Genomic DNA, 18,950 nt, shown 5'->3' with positions numbered 1-18,950 from the left:
AGTCAAGATAAAAAACAATTTAGTGCATAAACGTGCATAAAACCCCCCTAATATGTAAAACAGACCCCATCTGGGAATATTTTGATGAAATTCAACTACTTGTACTTGAGAACAAGAGAAGCAAGCATGAAAATGCAAATAGTGCAACAAAATATAAGATCTGTTTGCCCAAATGAAGCATCATTATGAGAAATGCTGCTCCAGCTGTAAAACTCTGAAAGGAGCATGAGTACTAAAATATAATTCAATTTTAATGCCAATTCATCTAAAAATAATCAATATTATTCTATATGCTAAATGTACCTTCTAGAAATGAAATTTACATCTCACTATCAAAGGTGTCATCAAATAAATGCACTTTTAACTAGAAATGGTAATAGGATCTTCCAGAACAGTAACTAAAATCATGATTTAAATCATTAAATTTCAATCTTCTCTACTAATATTTTAAATCAAATCTACCCTGGTTTCCAAGCAACTATCCATAAGAATTTTTACAAATGTCCTCCCCTTTCCCATGTTAAATGGGTTACTTTTAATTCTTGGTTAACGGGGATTTAAATTATTTTTGACTTTTTGAATAAAGCTTAAAACTAGAGTTTAAATCTACTTCTAAATTAACAAATATTTGCCAAAATAGACATGGTATTAGCAAATTTATCTTGATGCTTTTTTTCACTATTCTATGAAATACTTGAACTTCTTAAAATGTATGCATGGAAACAAAAAGCTGGTGTCTGATAAATTACTATTCAATTGGCCGCAAATTGACCTAACTTTAAACATTTATACAACTTAAAATCATTCTTGTTTAAAATGTAGTACAGTAGAAAGCAATTGTCTTGGACCTTCAAGTCTCATCATAAAAACATAACTTGCACCGAAAGACTGGAAACATTTTTCTAGTATTAAGTTTTATATCCAGTTTAGTAACTGAGATAGCAATATGAATTTTACTTTGCTCTCTCTTTATGCATTCCATCACCAAGCAGAAGGACTATAAAATAATTTAAGGTATTCAATATTGTTATGCATTCCAATTCAATAAACATATTGAATACCTCAAAGTTGTGGTTGTAATGTTGTTACCTTCTACTGTCTAAAGAGAATTGGAAGATGGTGCCTTTTTCTTTTTTTTCCCATTATACTATATTCCTTCTTTTTCCCTTCCTCTCTTAGTTTTTCATGCCTTTTTTCCTTTGTATTTTATACGTTGATAGACTAATAAAGAAGTTAAATCTTAAAAATTCAATAAACATATTGAAACATAGTTTTTTCACAGTTTAAAGTATGTAGAAGTATATTTGTCCATTTCTATATAAATTCAATGTCTTCATATTGTATCTATTGATCTATTAGAGGAAGTATATTTTAAAAACAAACCAAAACCATCTTTTTTTAATCGTGAAGATAATTCTTAATATCACAGGTAATAACAACTTTGTGGTAAATGCAAAATCACAGCAATCAACACAGAATCTGGGTTTTATTTATATATTATAGTTGAGAGGAAAGAGTTATTATGGAGTAACCACAATACATAATTACATATAATGTCAAAAACTATTCTAAAGCAAAGTAATAGGGAGAAAAACAGAATAGAAGCTTCTAATTAAAGAAACACTCTAGGCAAGGCAAACAAGAGAACAATGGGAGGTAATGTGAAAAACAAAACAGAGAATGCATAGGTTAAGGAAGACAAAAGCCATGAAGAATAACCCATGTCTTTGTAGCTAATGCTTGGTTAGAAAAAGGAAGAGGAGGAGGCAAGGATGCTCTACATTTAATATTCAACATAGTCGTTTATTTATTGATCTCAAAGATTCAATAGAATGGGGAAGTGTCCCAAATGGCACAGAGCTTCATTGTCCTGGCTTGAAAACTGAACCATGTATAGATTAGATTCTTAAATTCAATTTAATCAAGCTATTGGTGCCCAATAGCTTTTCTAGTGAATCTTGCTGATTTATTTGTGGCAATACAATTTTGTAATACTAGTAGGTCTTATAATGAAATATTGTAAAGTTTTGATCAAACTAAGCCAGTTCAAATCTGTTGATAACAGCCAATATTTATCATTGTCATGAAATGGTATATTTCCCACTGCAAATATTACTCAGCTGTGATAGTTTCATCTTCCGGTAAATCATATCACACATCAAAGTTTCATTTTTAAAACAAAACAAAACAAAAACAAAACCCCTGCACTGTAGCAATTTGTGCATTTTTTCTATTTTATTTTTTAAAAAGGAGGGGGAAGGCAGAGAGAAGAACAAGAAAAATTTAAGGTAGTGTGATAACAGTTATCTGGATATCCCATATGACTGGATGGGTGCACAGTAATTCTTTAGAACCTGGTATACAAAGCTCATTAATTGTAAATAAGGAATATCATATCATATAATACTGTATTAAGGTCTGAACTGGTATTAATAATAAGCAGAACATCAGAAGTAGAACAAATTCTTGACTGGAACTTGACATAATGGATGTATGAATAAAAAGAGTTACAAAATTTGTAGTTAATATAAACTGCATTAATGAACTCTATATAAAATGTGGTTCAGATTTAACAGCCTATCCAACTCAATATTACCTATTAATCTATTAAATCAAGTATTTATTGTATTGAATACTTTCCCATGGATGAGTGGACTACCATGAGCAGCATATTTTATCTTTTAATATACTGTAGCTTTAATTTTAAAAGCGACATTTTCATAGATTAAATATATTTTAAAAATTCTGTCTGGCTATTATTTTTCTTACTTATTTGACCTACTTTCAAGACTAAGCTACTAGTCTTGAAGCTACATACATACTCTTGTATGTTTTTAATAAGTTGGGGCAGTCTATCTTTTCTAAAATTTTGCAAATCCAAAATTATTTGTAAGATGTGTGATTGAAGTTAATACTTGCTAACAGAAATATCTGTCTTGGAGTATAGTTTGATCTATATATGATATAAAGCAGGGGTGAAATGCTCCCGGTTCGGACCAGATCGCCCGATCCAGTAGCAATGGTGGCGGGTGGTTCGGAGAACCGGTAGCAAAAATCCCTGCGCCCCCCCACCATGCCCAGCTGAGCCGCACGATCATCAGAGGCTTTTTTTAAAAACTTTTAAAAGCATTTTTTCTACAACTTCTGCCGAAAAAATGCTTTTAAAAATAAAAAAAAAAGCCTCTGATGATCGCGCGGCTCAGCTGGGATCTCAGAGGCTTTTCAAAGCATTTTTTTCTGCAACCTCTTCTGGGGAAGAGGTGGTTTTAAAAATGCTTTGAAAGGGCTCTGACGATCAGGCAACACAGCTGGGATCATCAGAGCCTTTTCAAAGCATTTTTTTAACCACCTCTTCCCCCAGAAGAGGTTGCAGAAAAAAATGCTTTAAAAGTCTCTCTGACGATCCCAGCTGTGTTCCTGATCGTCAGAGGCTTTTCAAAGCATTTTTTACATTTGCAGAAAAAGTGCTTTGAAAAGTTAAAAAAAATAAAGTTGGCCACGCCCACCCAGTCACATTACCCTCCCCCCCAAGCCACTCCCACAGAACCGGTAGTAACAAATTTTACATTTCACCCCTGATATAAAGGATATATTCTTCAGCCAAAATATATAAATTCCAGGCCTCTATTGGGTTTCTTTCTTTAATTGGCAATACAGTACTACCAATTGTAAAGCAATATCAAGCGTAATGTAATAATGTTCAGTTAACAGAAGAGCAGATTGTTTTGTAGCAGGATGAGATGTCCTGCTTGGGTCAGAGTTGTAAATTAGTCTCAAGGTTATGTCTTTGCCTATTTGCCAGATCCATGCAAAGTGTCACACAGACACTAGAAGCTTCCTGCCTAATTAATACAACTGACAGAAGGGATGTCTGCCTTTGGGGGACAATATATAAAATTGACAGAACTGTTAGGTAATGTGGAGTGGGGGGTTTGTGTTTGTGCTGTGTGAGTCAGAAGAGGAATCTGTAGCTGAGGACTAGCAAGAGCAAAAGGATCAGAAAGAACAATTGGCAGGGCAATCTGGCTGGAGAAAAGGACAACAAGGTTTACAAGGACAGATCAGAAGTCAGCAAGGACTTTGACAAAGGTACTGCAATTCCAAGAAATTCAGAAGAGTTGTTTTTTCTTTTCCCTTTCTCTTCTCTAGGCTTAAAGCCAGTCCAAGAAATGAAAATAATGAGGCTGTGGTAGTAGCAGAGTAAGCATATCAAGGTTGTGCTAAGAAACACATGAATCAAAGAGGAAGGAATAAGACAATTAAGATACTAAAATGCTCTGTAAAGAAATGTCTGTATGAAAATGTTTGTACAATTTATTAATTAAGCAAAGGGGGAGGCAGGGTGGAAGGGGTTAGAGAGAATAAGCACCATTTATTTACTTGAAAAGCAGTATAACACATAATTACATCATTGTAATTTAGAGTACAGTGTGTGCATATGTGTCTGTGCCTGTCTGTCTAGAAAATTGCTGACATTTTCCTATCCTTTGACATTCCTGTTATCAAAAGGTACAGATTTCTCTGTACCTTTTTCGGTCTTCTGACATGGTTCTATTTTAAATCCATTATAGAAAAAATTTATCCCAAAGGAAGAGTTCTGCAAAGTCTGAACTTCCTTTTCCCAAAAACTTTTGCAATGATAGGAAGACATTGTGCTATTGTCTTCAGCAGTTTTACTCCCCTTCCTCTGATGTGTTCTTTATGCTTACTTTTAAGCTACAATCTCCTTAGCATAAATGCTGCCTCTCTCATTGTTTAAAAAGAATCATTTATAAAGATGATTCTATAATGTAAAAATGTTTCCTCAACAATGAGTCATTTGTAACACAGGACTAGCACAACTATTAAAAATACTGAATACCTTCCTATAGCCTTTCATACTTTTCATAGTAAGCAGGAAGAACCTAGACGGTATTGTTAAAGCATAAATAATGGGAAACAGCTAAAACCTATAATTTTTATGTTAGTCAGCCAATGCAAACTGTCCCATTTGAAACTCTTAGGAGAAAATACACCTATAAGACAGTAAATGAATTATATCTAAGGTGGCAATGAACTGCACTGCTTTTCAAGCATTCCTCTCTTTGATGAGATATCAATTTCAAAATTGTTGAAACAACTACTCTAAATGTGAAAGTTTGAGCTACAGTCATTTGTATCAGTTTGATTGATTCCAAGTTAATAAAGCTGCCTTTAGAGCAGGGGTCTCCAACCTTGGCAACTTTAAGACTTGTGGACTTCAACTCCCAGAATTCCTCAGCCAACTTTGCTTTGCTGGTTGAGGAATTCTGGGAGTTGAAGTCCACAAATCTTAAAGTTGCCAAGGTTGGAGACCCCTGCTTTAGAGCACAGTAATGATGCTAGTTAAAACCCAACAAGAAACAGAAGTAGCACCAAAAAGATTTAAATTTGTGAATTTAACCTTCAATTTTCCATGGTCAAAGGAAAATATATGTAATACAAATTATACACTTCTGCTCATATATTGGGATTCTTGAGAACATATTTGAAAAGGGATAGGGAAATGAAACTGATACTAGATGCAATTTAGTGACTGAATGTTATACTGTCTTTGCAACATCTATGGACTACTTCAACAGATCTTACAAATCCAACAGAAAAACATCCAAAACAAAAAGAAGGAAACAGAACAAATAATTGTTTACAGATTTATATTCAAGTATTGCAAGGGGGCTTGTTGGATTATGATTTATCAATACTGCATTTTAGGGGTTTTTAAGAAGTCTGAGAATACAGGTAGTCTTCAAGTTATGACCACTCATTCAGCCACCATTCGAAGTTACAATGATGCTGAACAAGGTGGACTTGCAACCAGAGCTCCAAATTCTGGCTGCCACAGCATCCTCTCTCCCCAAATCTGGGCACTTGATGAAAAGTTATTTGGTTATTTTACATCAGTATCTAGAATTCAGTTAATTACTTTCCATCTCTTTACATTGGAGTTTTTATGAGCTTCATAATATTTGATCCATCTGCTTCCTACCAAGCAACAGGATGTTTTTAAAAATTGTACAGATATGAAAAAAGGGAAAATTGAGATACCATGTGAATTTCTGTCCCAGAGTCTTTCTCTGCCCAGCCTTTTTATTTCTCTTCAGCTTCCTTCTCAAGCAATTGTCTTCAGCTATTGTTCCTGTGTTGATCTGGGCTTCTGAAGCCGGAATGATTACCTTGTCTAATAAATCTCTTCTTATGCTAATCAATTTTGCCTGTAGCTTTTTTCTTTTTACCAGCAGCTCATTTCTGATAATAAGTTCCTTGTGCAAGACATACATACCCTTCTCCAACAACTCTTGCAATTTTTAGGCGAAAATCAACTGAATTTAGACTGGGTGGCTTCCATTTCAAAATGTCATCACACCGTCCAGGCTTGTATTTCTTAAAAATGAAAAATTAAAGAAAGTTTATTTGTTTGCTTTCAAGCCAGCATTTAATACACCTGTTAAATATTTGAAGAAAAATAGTTATAAAGTCATACTGTATCATCCTTTCTTAACATGTATAACACAGAAAGCATTGCAATTAGTAATTGCAATAATAACGAACTTTACTAAGTTTTAGGATTCAGTGGTTTAATGATTAAGGCACGGGCTAGAAACCAGGAGACTATGACTTTTACCAGTAGTTCTGCTTTAAGCATGAAAGCTGGCCTGGGTGACCTTGGGCCAGTCACTCTGTCTCAGCCCAAATCACCGCACATGGTTGTTATTGTGGGGAAAATAGGAAGAGGAGGAAGTATTAGATAACCAGCGTGAGTTATTTATAAAAATAATAAAGGCAGGGTATTTTTTCTTAAAGAGTTTATTAAAAAATTCTTGTTTCCACGTGTATAATGCAATATACATTATTCATATTATTCATTTTAATCTTCTGAGGGTATTTATTGGGGAATTCATGGTTGGATATAGTGAAGTGAGAAAATTCCCCACCTTTTTCAATTCAATTCTGACTTTCAATTCCAGACAGTAATCAGACTTTTATTTTTCAGGTGTCAGATTGATTGATAATTCATGAATGAGAATGCTAGTAGTATATTTAAGTCTATGTGGCAGACATCCCAAAGAAGCAAATTAAAAAGAAACCTAATATTGACCTGGAAGAAATTCCACATAGTTTTAGGAAGGTAAACAAATAATCATGATAATGTTGGGCAACAATAATGTTATGTCCAGTTAGACATATTGAAAGTCACTGAAGTCAATGGGTTGAAGTCATCGATTCAATTGTGCATAAAAAGCTGTCTAATATTGTTGATGCTTGAATCATATGTTTTTCATTGTATCCAATTTCCTTTTTCCTGCACTATTAAATAAATAGATTAAAAAGAGTAAGAGAGAATAGACTTTCTCACAATACTAAAATTCAGGTTTATCTGGTTAAAATCAACATGATTAACTGCCCTAGACAGAATTATCTTTGGTAAGCAATCTTATACCTGTTAAGGGTGCTCATTAAATTAAGTATGTGTGTATATAAATGCTTAAACTGTAATATTATAACATAGATATTTTATTTCTTATAGCTATTGCCCCAGATTGTCTGCATCTTCTGCATTTGATTTCTCTTAAATCTACTGTTTATCATTCTTCCAGTCACAAGCAAATTCTCCTTAGACAGAATAATATTTCAGAGGGCAAATGAAGTTGTCTGTATTCCTTGATCATAGCTGACTTCATAAATATATCAAACAGATGTCACAAAAATCTGGTCTATTATTTCTGTTCTGCCATCAAGTTTATAGTGATATGTTGCCCACAGCTTCTTCCTTACTTTTGTCTTTAGTGTTCTGTCACTCCACCCAGGTGCAGATATGATCTTTAATTAGATTTTTTTGTATAAACTTTTAATTCAGTGGAGCTGGCTGTCTCAAAAGAAATAAATGATGCCCTTGTATGTTCCATTATACTGTATTTGATTATTCCTATTATGGCAAACACATTGCTGTCTAGTAGAATTTTTAAGATACAGATTGAGGGCAAATATTTTATCTGCATGCATTATTATTTCTCTGGGCAATCAACAACCTTTTTGTAAGACAGGCCCCTACATAATTGGTTTCTCTCTCAAAGCACGATCTCTTAAGGCTAAACTTCAGATGAGCTAACACTGAATAAAACTTACAAAGAGTAGTTTCAACCAGAGACTCCAAGAGTTCACTTATTAGACGCAATTCTAATAACTGAATATTTGTAAGAGTTAATGCTATGATAGTAGTAATTATACATTCTGAAATATGCCGGTAGATGAAAATCTTCTATCTAGACACTTATTGAAGCAATCTTTGACTTAGCAAGATCACAATGATTAGTAATCATATTCCTGCAAGGAGGGCTAAAATAGCTACAGATTTTTCATACATTTTTAATGAACATCCATGTTCTTAGCATGTAGAAAAAAAATACTTGATACCCCCTAAGTCAAATTCAATACATTGCATGCCAGTGTTTCCTGCCACAGGCCCCAATTCCAACCTGTTTTTAATTGATTACAACAATGCCATATAAAGCACTAACAATGTAGCCCAATGACTTTGCAGAAAGACAATAAATAACTTAATGCATACAATACAGGGAGTTATCTCAGGCACTGATAATATGGATATATGTTAAAGGACTAAGCCTGGTCTAGTTCATCAGGAATCAAATATTAAAATTCAGCACATTGTTACATTTAGCAGCTAGTCAAATACATATATTAACGGTATCAGTTATTTAATCATTATTGTATGGTCAGAAGGGAGGGAGGGAAGAAGGAAGGAAGGAAGGAAGGAAGGAAGGAAGGAAGGAAGGAAGGAAGGAAGGAAGGAAGGAAGGAAGGAAGGAAGGAAGGAAGGAAGGAAGGAAGGAATATTTACTATTAGCTATAGTACAGAAAAACCAAAACAAAACCATATAGGAAATGTTTCATAATGAGCTCAGTGAAGAAAAAACGGAAACTGCATCTTCTATATTTTTATTGTTCTTCTCCAGTTTCTGGTAACAGTAAGATACAAAACAGCCACCCTTTACTTTCTCACACATTTATCATCCTCCTTCACAAGTCTTTTCTTATTTGTTGCAGGATGGAGAGGCATTGTTTCTTTCAAAAAATAACTGGATTAAGCATTTCAAAAAGAAAAATGGAAGCCTTGATGAGGTGAAATTGGCATTACTTTATCTCTACCCTCAATCATGCTAAAACCTGTGAAGTTCTTCCTTGAACTATAATAAATGGTAACTCTCAGAAATCATTTATGTGGCAAAGATACCTTTTTTTCTTTTATGTCTTAACCAGGTTTCAGCCTTCAAGGGCTGAGTGTTTAGTTTCATCTTGTTTACTGACAGCCATAAATATTCAAAATCAAAACGACTTAAAATATAGGAGTGTAATTTAAATGTACTTGATTACACAATAATTTTCAAGCATACCGTTGTATTTCTGTTGTCTGAATTTTTCAAATGGCCCTGCTTTTAAGGATTAGTTTCCCATTGCAAAGAAAACAAGTTATTAACATTTGGAAACCGATGCTGAACAATTTTCAGGAAGACATGGAAATGAGCAGCAGACACCCATAGAATGCAGGCTTTCTAGAATGCAATAGTCTATAGAATATGAACCAACTTTCCAAATTAATTCATATGCTGGGTAATATTTTGCCACATACACTTCCATAGTCCTGCTTCCATGAATGATGGAAGATTTATAGACTACATGACAGCAGGTAATTAAAATCAGTAACCTGAATAGCATTATTGAAACACTGCATTGCTTGTTTGCACCACTAAAATGCATAATCATAAAAATAAAATAGATCTCCTCAGTTTATCAAGTACATATAAGTTTTTGACTAAAAGAAGAAGATACCGTTTACTGTAGGGGAGAAAACATTTATACTTAGAGGCAGATAAATTTAATTTGGCATCTCTCAGTATCAACTTTTTTTTAATTCTCTTTTGCAGGCCCCTAAAATTCTTCCAAGGAACATCAGGTTTTTCCAGAATACAATCTGAAGACTAGCTAATTTAACAGACCATTTGCTTTTAAGGAAACAAAACAAAACTGCCAAAGATATCTGACTAATAAGACAGATCAGAGCTCATGTTGACATTTCAGTTGTTAAATAAGAATATTTCGTGCCACAGTTTCTTGCAAAAGCACAGTTTCCCCACACTGACACTCATTTCCAGTTATTGCAAACAACTCCTTGCAATTAATTAATATGTAATATGAGAATGGGAGAGAGGAATGGGCAGCTGAACGCTTCTGTCCATGTAATGAGTTATTAAACTGATCACAATCAATGCAAACCCATTTGAATTGACATAATCATAACTATCAGATGCCTTCATCTCTATTATGAATGGATGCATTTCTGTGGTAACTCCAGTAACTGAAAAGATTTATTCCAGACCAGCAGTTAGAAGACAAATAGTGGCAGTTTCCTAACTTCAACATCAAAGTACTGACCCCTGGTCATTTGTATATATTTTTATTTATTGCTTAATATTTTTTTCATGTCATGAAAAATTGCCAGTTGCTGGGAAATACAAACAGGAGATTGTTCTTATGTTCATATCTTGCTTTGGGATTTCTCTTATGAGCATCTGGTTCGCAAAAGTGGGAATTAGTATACAGAATTAACAGGTTCTTTAGTCTGATCCTACAATGCTTTTATGTTTTTAACAAGAAATACATAGTGGTGTACTTTGAAGATTTTGTTCTGACCTAGGCTTCCTGAATCAGTAAAACACATGAGTAGTCCCAAAAACCTGTTTTATTTTAACAGCTGTGAATTCTGTTCATTCACAGATGAGTCCCAAATAGTTGTAAAGAGTCCTTTGGGATAAGGCTGATAATCACCCTCCTTTATCTCCCTTGGCACGCTGTCAAGGACCTAATTGGCAAAGCCACACGGAGTCCAGAATCAAACAGAGCTTCAGACTTTAAACTGCACAGAATTACGAACATTGCTTCCTACAAAGGCCCACATGCTTTTGCTCCTCTTTTAAGTCTTATGAGAAGAGCCAATCATCTCCAAGCCCTATTCCGAGTCGTCCCTTTTGTTTTAACTGTTCTTGCCTTCTGGCAGCTCTGCGCATGCGCGCACTGGGAACAGGTTCCCCCTGTTCCTCTGCCTCACTGAGGTCCGACTCTGAAGGCAGCATGTACCTCCCAGATGGCCCTTTCTCTGCTTCCGACGCAAAGCCCTCGTCCGAGCCTTCCCCAGACTCCAGGACTGGCCCATGTTCCTCCCCAGCCTCCTCACTGTCCGACTCTGCTGCCAGCTCCGCAGGATGCTGGCGGACTACAACAGATTTCATTCATCTTCTTCTGTGGTGGGCTCTAACCCATATATGTAGGACGCTATAACAGATCATCTAGTGGACCTTCATAGACAACTGAATTACTCTCTTAATACCAGTAACAAAAGTTAACTTAATTTCCTATATGCTGGCCTGGGTACACCGTTCTAAACAAAAGTGGGACAAAAATACAACAAACTAATTACAGAAGATTACAATTTCAGCTGAGTCAATTTAGCAATGCTAAAATTTATCTTCATTGCTTTACCATCACATTGTCTGATACAACTTCAAAACATATTAGAAATAAATAACCTCAAAAACAGAATTTCCTTTTCTTCCTAAAATCACTAATGTATTGTCTTATGCTCCAGCCTTTTCTCATGATCCAGCTAAAGAAAAATAGCATATTTTTACCATGGTTGTTTTAGTTGGGAGGAGAGAAAACAATAAATTATATGTTGTAATAAATATATATGTGCTTTTTGATATTTTTTGGATAACACTACTTTTTTCGTGAAAGTTGGATAAGAAAGGCTGAGCACCAAAGAATTGAGGCCTTTGAACTATGGTGCTGGAGAAGGCTCCTGCGAGTCCCTTGGACTGCAAGGCGATCAAACAGGTCAGTCCTAGAGGAGATCAACCCTGATTGCTCTTTAGAAGGCCAAATCCTGAAGATGAAACTGAAATACTTTGGCCACCTAATGAGGAGGAAGGACTCACTGGAGAAGAGCCTATTGCTAGGAAAGATTGAGGGCAAAAGAAGAATGGGACGACAGAGAATGAGGTGGCTTGATGGAGTCACTGAAGTAGTAGGTGTGAGCTTAAATGGACTCCAGAGGATGGTAGAAGACAGGAAGTTCTGAAGGAACGTTGTTCATAGGGTCGTGATGGGTCGGATACGACTTCGCAGACTTTCTGCAAATTTTCGTAGATTTAAACTGTATGGCTTTTTTTTCCCCCAAATGTTCTAGAATAGAATCACAGAATGGCAGAGTTTGAAAGGGCCATATTTGCCATTAAGTTAAACCCTATGCCCAGTATATAAAAAAGGAGACCCTGTGGATTTTACTCCTCTAGCTGTTGCCAACTATGGGGGAGGGGGGTGCTCATCAAGGCCACTGAGCCAGCATTGTCCAAAGATATTTCCAAGTTCATGTAACCAGCATGATGTCATGGAGCGTTGTTATCTTCCCACAGAAGTGGTACCTATTTATCTACTCGCATTTGCATGCTTTCGAATTGCTACATTGGCACGAGCTGGAGTGACAACAGGAGCTCATCCAGTCACATGGTGCTCAGGTCTTGAACCTGGGCTGCTGGCTTTCCAACCAACAAGCACAGCATCTTAACCACTGAGCTACTGCCCAGAATAGATACCCAAATTACAGCATTCTAAACTGATGGACGTCTGGCTTCTGCCTGAACACCTTCAAAGAAATGGTACTCAGTTCCTCATTGGGTACTTGGGTCTAATTTTTTAACATTTAATTGGGATCTGCCTGTAACTTAAATCCATTATTCCATGTCCTGCAATCTGGAATAAAATAAAATGTGCCTTTCTTCTATGTGCCATCCTTTCAGATATTTGAAGAATGCTACCATACCCTGCCTCAGTCATCTTTTCTCAAGTCTAAACAAACCCAGGTCTTACTGGCTTAAGTCAATTTGCAATCAAGTACTATTTCAAGATCTTTTTCACAAGTACGATTATCAAGACGGTATCCCCACCCTACATCCTAATCCACGCATTAGGATTTTCTTGTTTCCTAAGTGAAGAACTTTGCTCTTGTTTGCATTGAAATTCATTCTATTTCAGCACATTTTTTCCAATCTACTCGGATTTTATTTTTGTCTTCTGGAGTATTAGCTATCTAGCCCAATTTTGTATTATCTGACGATCTGATATGCAACCCCCTCCACCTATTCATCCAAATTATTGATGGATGACAACAGAAACACAACGCCCTTTGAAGCCTTTGTCCAATAAGTACCACTGATGAGCACCTGAGCACAATTTTTAAGCCAACTAAGTATCTACTTGTCATATCATCCAGCCAATACATTAGAAGGAACACAGAAACTGTCTTATGTGAAGCCAGTCTTTTTATCTATCTAGCTTAGTATTGTTTACACTGACTATTTAACAACTCTTAAATGTTTCCAACTTGATTATTTTTCTAGCTTTATCTGGAGAAGCAAAGAATTAAATCTGGGACTTTAATATGCAAACCAGGGGTCTACCTCTTAAGCTACAGTCTTTTTTACAACTTGAAAACACAATGAGAAAACACATTTAGTAACAGTGATGCTTATGTTAAGTACATATAGGCAGAAATGAATATATTTGGGCAGTCTATGTTCATGTTATTGATCAGCCATTTTATTCATCAGTTAACTGAAAATAACGTATTTGATTGCTATGTTGCATCAACAATCTTAAATCTATATACCTATTTCTGGAATTGTGGGTTTTGTATCTGGCTGCACATTTAACAAAGTAGGGGAAACATACTAAGCAAGGCTTCTTATATTCTTTCCATCCCCTTAATCATATTTCTGCTCTGGCCACATGGTAAGGAAAAGGGAAGACTTACAGTAAGGAATCAACAATATTCTTGGTAAGTATCCAATTGTCTCTCCTAGAGGGATGAATTGAGAATTTTTTTTACTAGAAATTTCTTCTCTGCAAAATTCAACTACATCAAGCAAAGTAAAGATTCAGAAAAGGACAAATAAGATAATTGGAAGATCAGCAATTAAGTCCTGTATACAGACTGAAAGGATTGAGAATGCTTCACCTTGAAAAGATTGAATGGAGGTAAACAAAAGGATATCAATGAAAAGAAGCTCACCCTTGCTCTTGTCAACTTACAGAACAGAAGAAAAAATAATGGACTTCAGATACAGGAAAATAGATTCTCACTGAAGGTTAGGAAAAAAAATCCTAATCATAAGAATAGTTTGACAGTGGAACTATCTGAGACCAAAGAACATGTTGTCATAATAGAGTCGTAGGCCAAGATAATACATCTTAATGTCCTTGCTTGAGTAGTATGAAGCTTTAGTAGTGGTGGCACTATATACCAAAATGTTCAATGGAAACATTAACTCATGAAGGAATAAAGAATACATTCCCAAAGACATTATTGTAACATGACTGAGAGAAAATGTGGAGGGTGCTGTCTAGAACCATCCCTCCAAAAAAGAGCTCAATTCTAAAATGTTCAAATAATGCCTGTGCAAATATAGGAAAAACCTGCCCATAATGAACAGAAATCAGAGTGAAAAATCTACAGATATTACATAAACATTTTCTATAAGATCCTAAAACATCAAGCTTCACTGGTATTTCTTACAAAATATCCTAAAAGTCACATGTCATGTCAGCAACAAACAGCTATCTTGCTTGAAAAAAAATACTTTCTCATAAAGTTTTCTCTTTCGCATTAGGGTAAATCTGAAGCTGGGTTCCAAAAATCTGGCATAAGGAGATCAACAAAAATGGCTTGTAATATTATTGTTATTTTCAAATGTAGGCCTACAGAAGTACTGATTTAGTGGGCAGCCACTTACCTCCAGTGATGACAAAACTCTCTGACTTCTGGAATGCGTTTCTCATAAATCTCCATCTATGATAAAGCATATTAAAGCTTTATACCCCTGAAATATTTCCTTAGAGAGGAAACAAAATTCCATAACTGGAATATCATATTGGAATGTGGAAATTTAGCAGTTGGACTAAATAGCTACAGTTAAAAAGTTGAGGAAAAAAAGTTTACTCTCCAATCATGCATTTATAAATTTCTTCTTTTGTCACAATAAAATTACAATTAGGTAACAACTGCTGAAAGTTTCGGGTGGCTGTTCACAGGTCTTTCAGATAGCCTTAGGTCATAACCTACCTTCCTATGAAATCTATTTTAGGACAGGGATAAGAATTCAGATATGAAAAAGTCATGATTTAAACAATGGTACTGTTTATTGCCATGGATACCAATAATTTTATAAACTATAATTTCATATGTTATAAACTTTGGTATAGGGAATCTTTATTTTCTTAATTGTTTTTGCTTCTAATGGTTTTGTTTTGTCAAAAGATTATAATATGTTAATGCAATGGAGCATTAACATGAATGAATGAATCATCGTTTCTTCCATAAGTTTCTCTGTAGTTTCAGGATAGAAATTTGCTTTATCAAAAAAATCAGACAACTGGACTCAGTTGCACTAATCTAGGATTTTTGTAAATAGTGCAATCGATTTTCAATGTCTGGATTAAAAATTAACTTCAAGCCTAAACCATTTTGCCACCTTGGCCCATCTAATTCATGTGCCTTGGATAAGTTACAAATTGCTATGCGAACTGAATTGCCAACAAAATGCTGGATTGGCTGACCTGCACTCTTCTTCTTCCTCTTCACCCACTCACATCACCCTCCTCTTTTGAATGGTACTACCACTTTCGCTACACAAGGAGATACACTTGAATTATAACTTGGTTGCAAAAATACTTGCAATATTTCAATAGTTCTTCAGAGTCTTTTGACAGATCAACATGTTATATTGCATTTGTAATTACAGAGTATAAATGTCTATTTCTCATGCACCAGCATTTATTACTGAGACTTCAAGCCTCATTAAACATCTTATTTCAAAAAGCAGCTAATCCTTTTCATGATACTTTATTCTACTGAGCAAAGAAACATGACCACATTTTATCCACAGATTTAGACATTTATAATTAAAACCATTATTTCTTTGATATTTCAGACCACACTAAAAATTTTCCGATTTAGAGGGAAGCGGCTACAAAAGTTATCAACTTTTATTTCTGCCAAATATTACTTCCTTCTGCTTCTGAGTGCAAAAATCGCACCACAAAAGTGGGCAATTTTGCTATTGAATTTTGGCAATATGATATGGGAACACAAAATCAGATCAAGGCAGGTCACAGGTTGCCTACCCTTATTTAATATATGCCAAATGACACCATAATGAAGCATAGCAAGATGTAAATCTGAGGTGAAGATAAATGCAGAAAAACTGATTTTTTAATTGCCGTAACCATGCAACATTCAAAAGGGCACTGCCCATAATCTCAAGGCCTATGGCAGCAGTTAAGAATGCTCGACAACTCATGAGCTTCACATGCCCTGGTAGAGATCACTAAAATTGAGATGCCAGAGTGGGAGGAAAAAACACACTCTGGCATTTCAAAGTAGAATTCAGGGACACTGAAACAACAAAGCTGGTAAAGAACTAACCAAGATAAGCAGTTTACAAGTTATAATGTCCCAATTGTTCCAGTCGCCAGCTTTGCTAGCCATATATGAAGAACATTATTATTAGTGGAGCCAAGAGAACTACCATAGTAGTTTATATTGGTTCTCTCAAACATGGTTTTCCTGGTTAGTTACTCCTTCTTCTTAAAAAAACAGTCTATTTGTGGGCTATATACCTTCCCCTCAACCAAATACTCTGTAGGATTTGATCAAACTGTGGCAAAGCTTAATTCAAGCAGGATATCTAGTTTTTTTTTTTTAAAAAACTTCAATTACCACAAGCTCATATATGCTCCAGTTTACACAACTAGATACATTTATTATATATTTCATGCCCTACATAGAAGGGCATTTACTTTGCTACAATTTGATGCCAAGATTACCCTTAGTGATCAGGATTATCTTTCCATGACCATAAGGAATCAAGGTTGAGTTCACAACACATTAAGTCTTTTTTTTTTAATCATACTGTGATTTCCTTAATCCACTTTACTAGCATGTTTTCTTGCCTGTCACAATCAGTGATTATAGATCAGCTGCTGCAAGATCAGTGCATCAAAACATCTAAGGTCACAAGAGTCCATAGCTGCAACTATTACGAATCAACAGGTTTATTCTACAACCAGCTAAACCCAGGTTTTTTTTTTCTTTTTCATTTCTCTCTTCCACAATTGTTCTGTGGTGAGCCACAATTCAGAATGTGACTCTGACGTTGACGATGTTGTTCCAGTTGAATCTGTGGCTCTTCAGATTGTCAGCCTCCAGAATTATTAAACCAGGATTGATTTGAGGCTGATCACCCACAGACATCTCCTGTACTGCTACAACAGTGAGATGAGGCACCAAATCTGGATGGTAAACAAAGCAATGCTCCTTAATGAGGCTGGGTCCTCACTAGAAAAGGCATGAGTATGCAGACTGAATAAAATAGCTGCTATGCTTTTAGTCTTTGTTGGAAACAACTATTCGGTATTCCAACTTGTGATACTTGTTCCTGCTTCTTGATTCCTGGACTGGCTGACGATTCGATTTGGCATTCTCTGATTCTTGGAATATATTAGGACTATCTCTTGCTTCTTGGACTGTAATCAGCACTCTTCAGGCAAGCTCTCTCTGCTAGATATTTGAATTATGATCCTGTCTGCAGTTATAAGCCTAAACTGTAGTGAATACTTCAGTTCCTTAGAAACTCCAAGTGTGTGCCTGCAATCTTGACACAGAACAAGGTTCCCTCACCAATCTCTGTACAGAACATCAATATATTTTGCAATACTTTATTCATTACCAAGTTTGATCTATTCATTAGGTTGGCCTTTGTGTCAACCTAACACCTGTCTAACACCTTTGTGTTAGAAATGTATTTATATTCTACAATTATTACTACTTAAGAATTACTATTAATTACTAATATTTTCTTTCTTTTTTCTTTATCTATGGTCTATGACCATTTACAAATAAGTGAATATGGCAATATCCAACCATGATCCTTTAATATCAGATTTGCACTAAGCCTTTGAGATCATGATCATGATAATGACTGTTGCTCTTATTGTACTCCTTTCACTGAAAATATTTATGAAGTGATTACTTCTTTACTCTGCCCTGAATGTATACACATCTAGAAATAGCAATCTCTCGAATGAAAAGCTCAAAACACTTTAAAGAGTTGAATTAAATAAGATACAAAACATCTAGACCTTTTTCCAGGATGGCTTCACTCAAATGAATAAAGTAATTTTTGATTTGGATTCAAAGAACATCATAATGCAACATACAGAATTTTTCTTTCAAAATTTATGCCCTAATGTATTTGATGAGTTTTAATTACATTAAGTGCATATCCTCATAATATATCTAGATTAAAATTGCTACTGCTAAATTTAACTGTGCTTAATTCTGCAAGAATACATTTCAATAGTTAATTGGAGGAAAGGATAGGATATTTCATTTTTTTCTGTCAAGTTATCAAATTCCGAAAGATTTAGAAAGCTGAGTAATACATATATTGAAATATTTGCAGAATACCTTTACTTCTATGCTAATAAATAAGTTTTAATTGTTAGTTTGTTTAATGCTGCCTTGCTCTGAGGATAAAATAATTTCAGTATACTATGGAAAGGAAAGGGCTGTAATCTTGAGAATATTCTGCATCTGAACATGCTATCCCAGAAAAACAGTCCTATATGAACTTTACAAAGCCAGAAATATATAGTTCTCAGACTTTAAAGTCAGAAAACATGGACTACCAAAATAGCCAGCAATAATGAAACATTGGTTCATTTTAGGTGATAAAATCCTGCTTTAATTTTGGAGTACATCCACCATAGAAAGTCTTTATCCTTTCCAACACATTAAAATGCTG

At 35.1% G+C, this 18,950-nt stretch overlaps 1 protein-coding gene across 3 annotated transcripts in view; it reads right to left on the bottom strand.

Moving 5' to 3' along the window:
- The window catches only part of RNGTT (RNA guanylyltransferase and 5'-phosphatase), a 131,633-nt gene that overhangs the window by 16,548 nt on the left and 96,135 nt on the right, over window positions 1-18,950 (bottom strand). For 2 of the 3 annotated variants that reach the window (XM_070954031.1, XM_070954038.1), the window contains one exon: window positions 6,299-6,399. In XM_070954031.1, the coding sequence (XP_070810132.1) occupies window positions 6,299-6,399 (101 nt within the window). Of the gene's footprint in view, window positions 1-6,298; window positions 6,400-13,900; window positions 13,946-14,879; window positions 14,936-18,950 lie in introns of all 3 variants that reach the window. The other variant, XR_011601065.1, reaches the window with a different exon arrangement.

The sequence above is a fragment of the Pituophis catenifer genome, unplaced genomic scaffold (genome assembly GCF_029215685.1).
Source record: "Pituophis catenifer annectens isolate HBS135680 unplaced genomic scaffold, rPitCat1.0.hap2 SCAF_1, whole genome shotgun sequence".
In the NCBI taxonomy this organism is placed as follows: domain Eukaryota; kingdom Metazoa; phylum Chordata; class Lepidosauria; order Squamata; family Colubridae; genus Pituophis; species Pituophis catenifer.
This window is presented reverse-complemented; position numbering and strand designations above follow the sequence as displayed.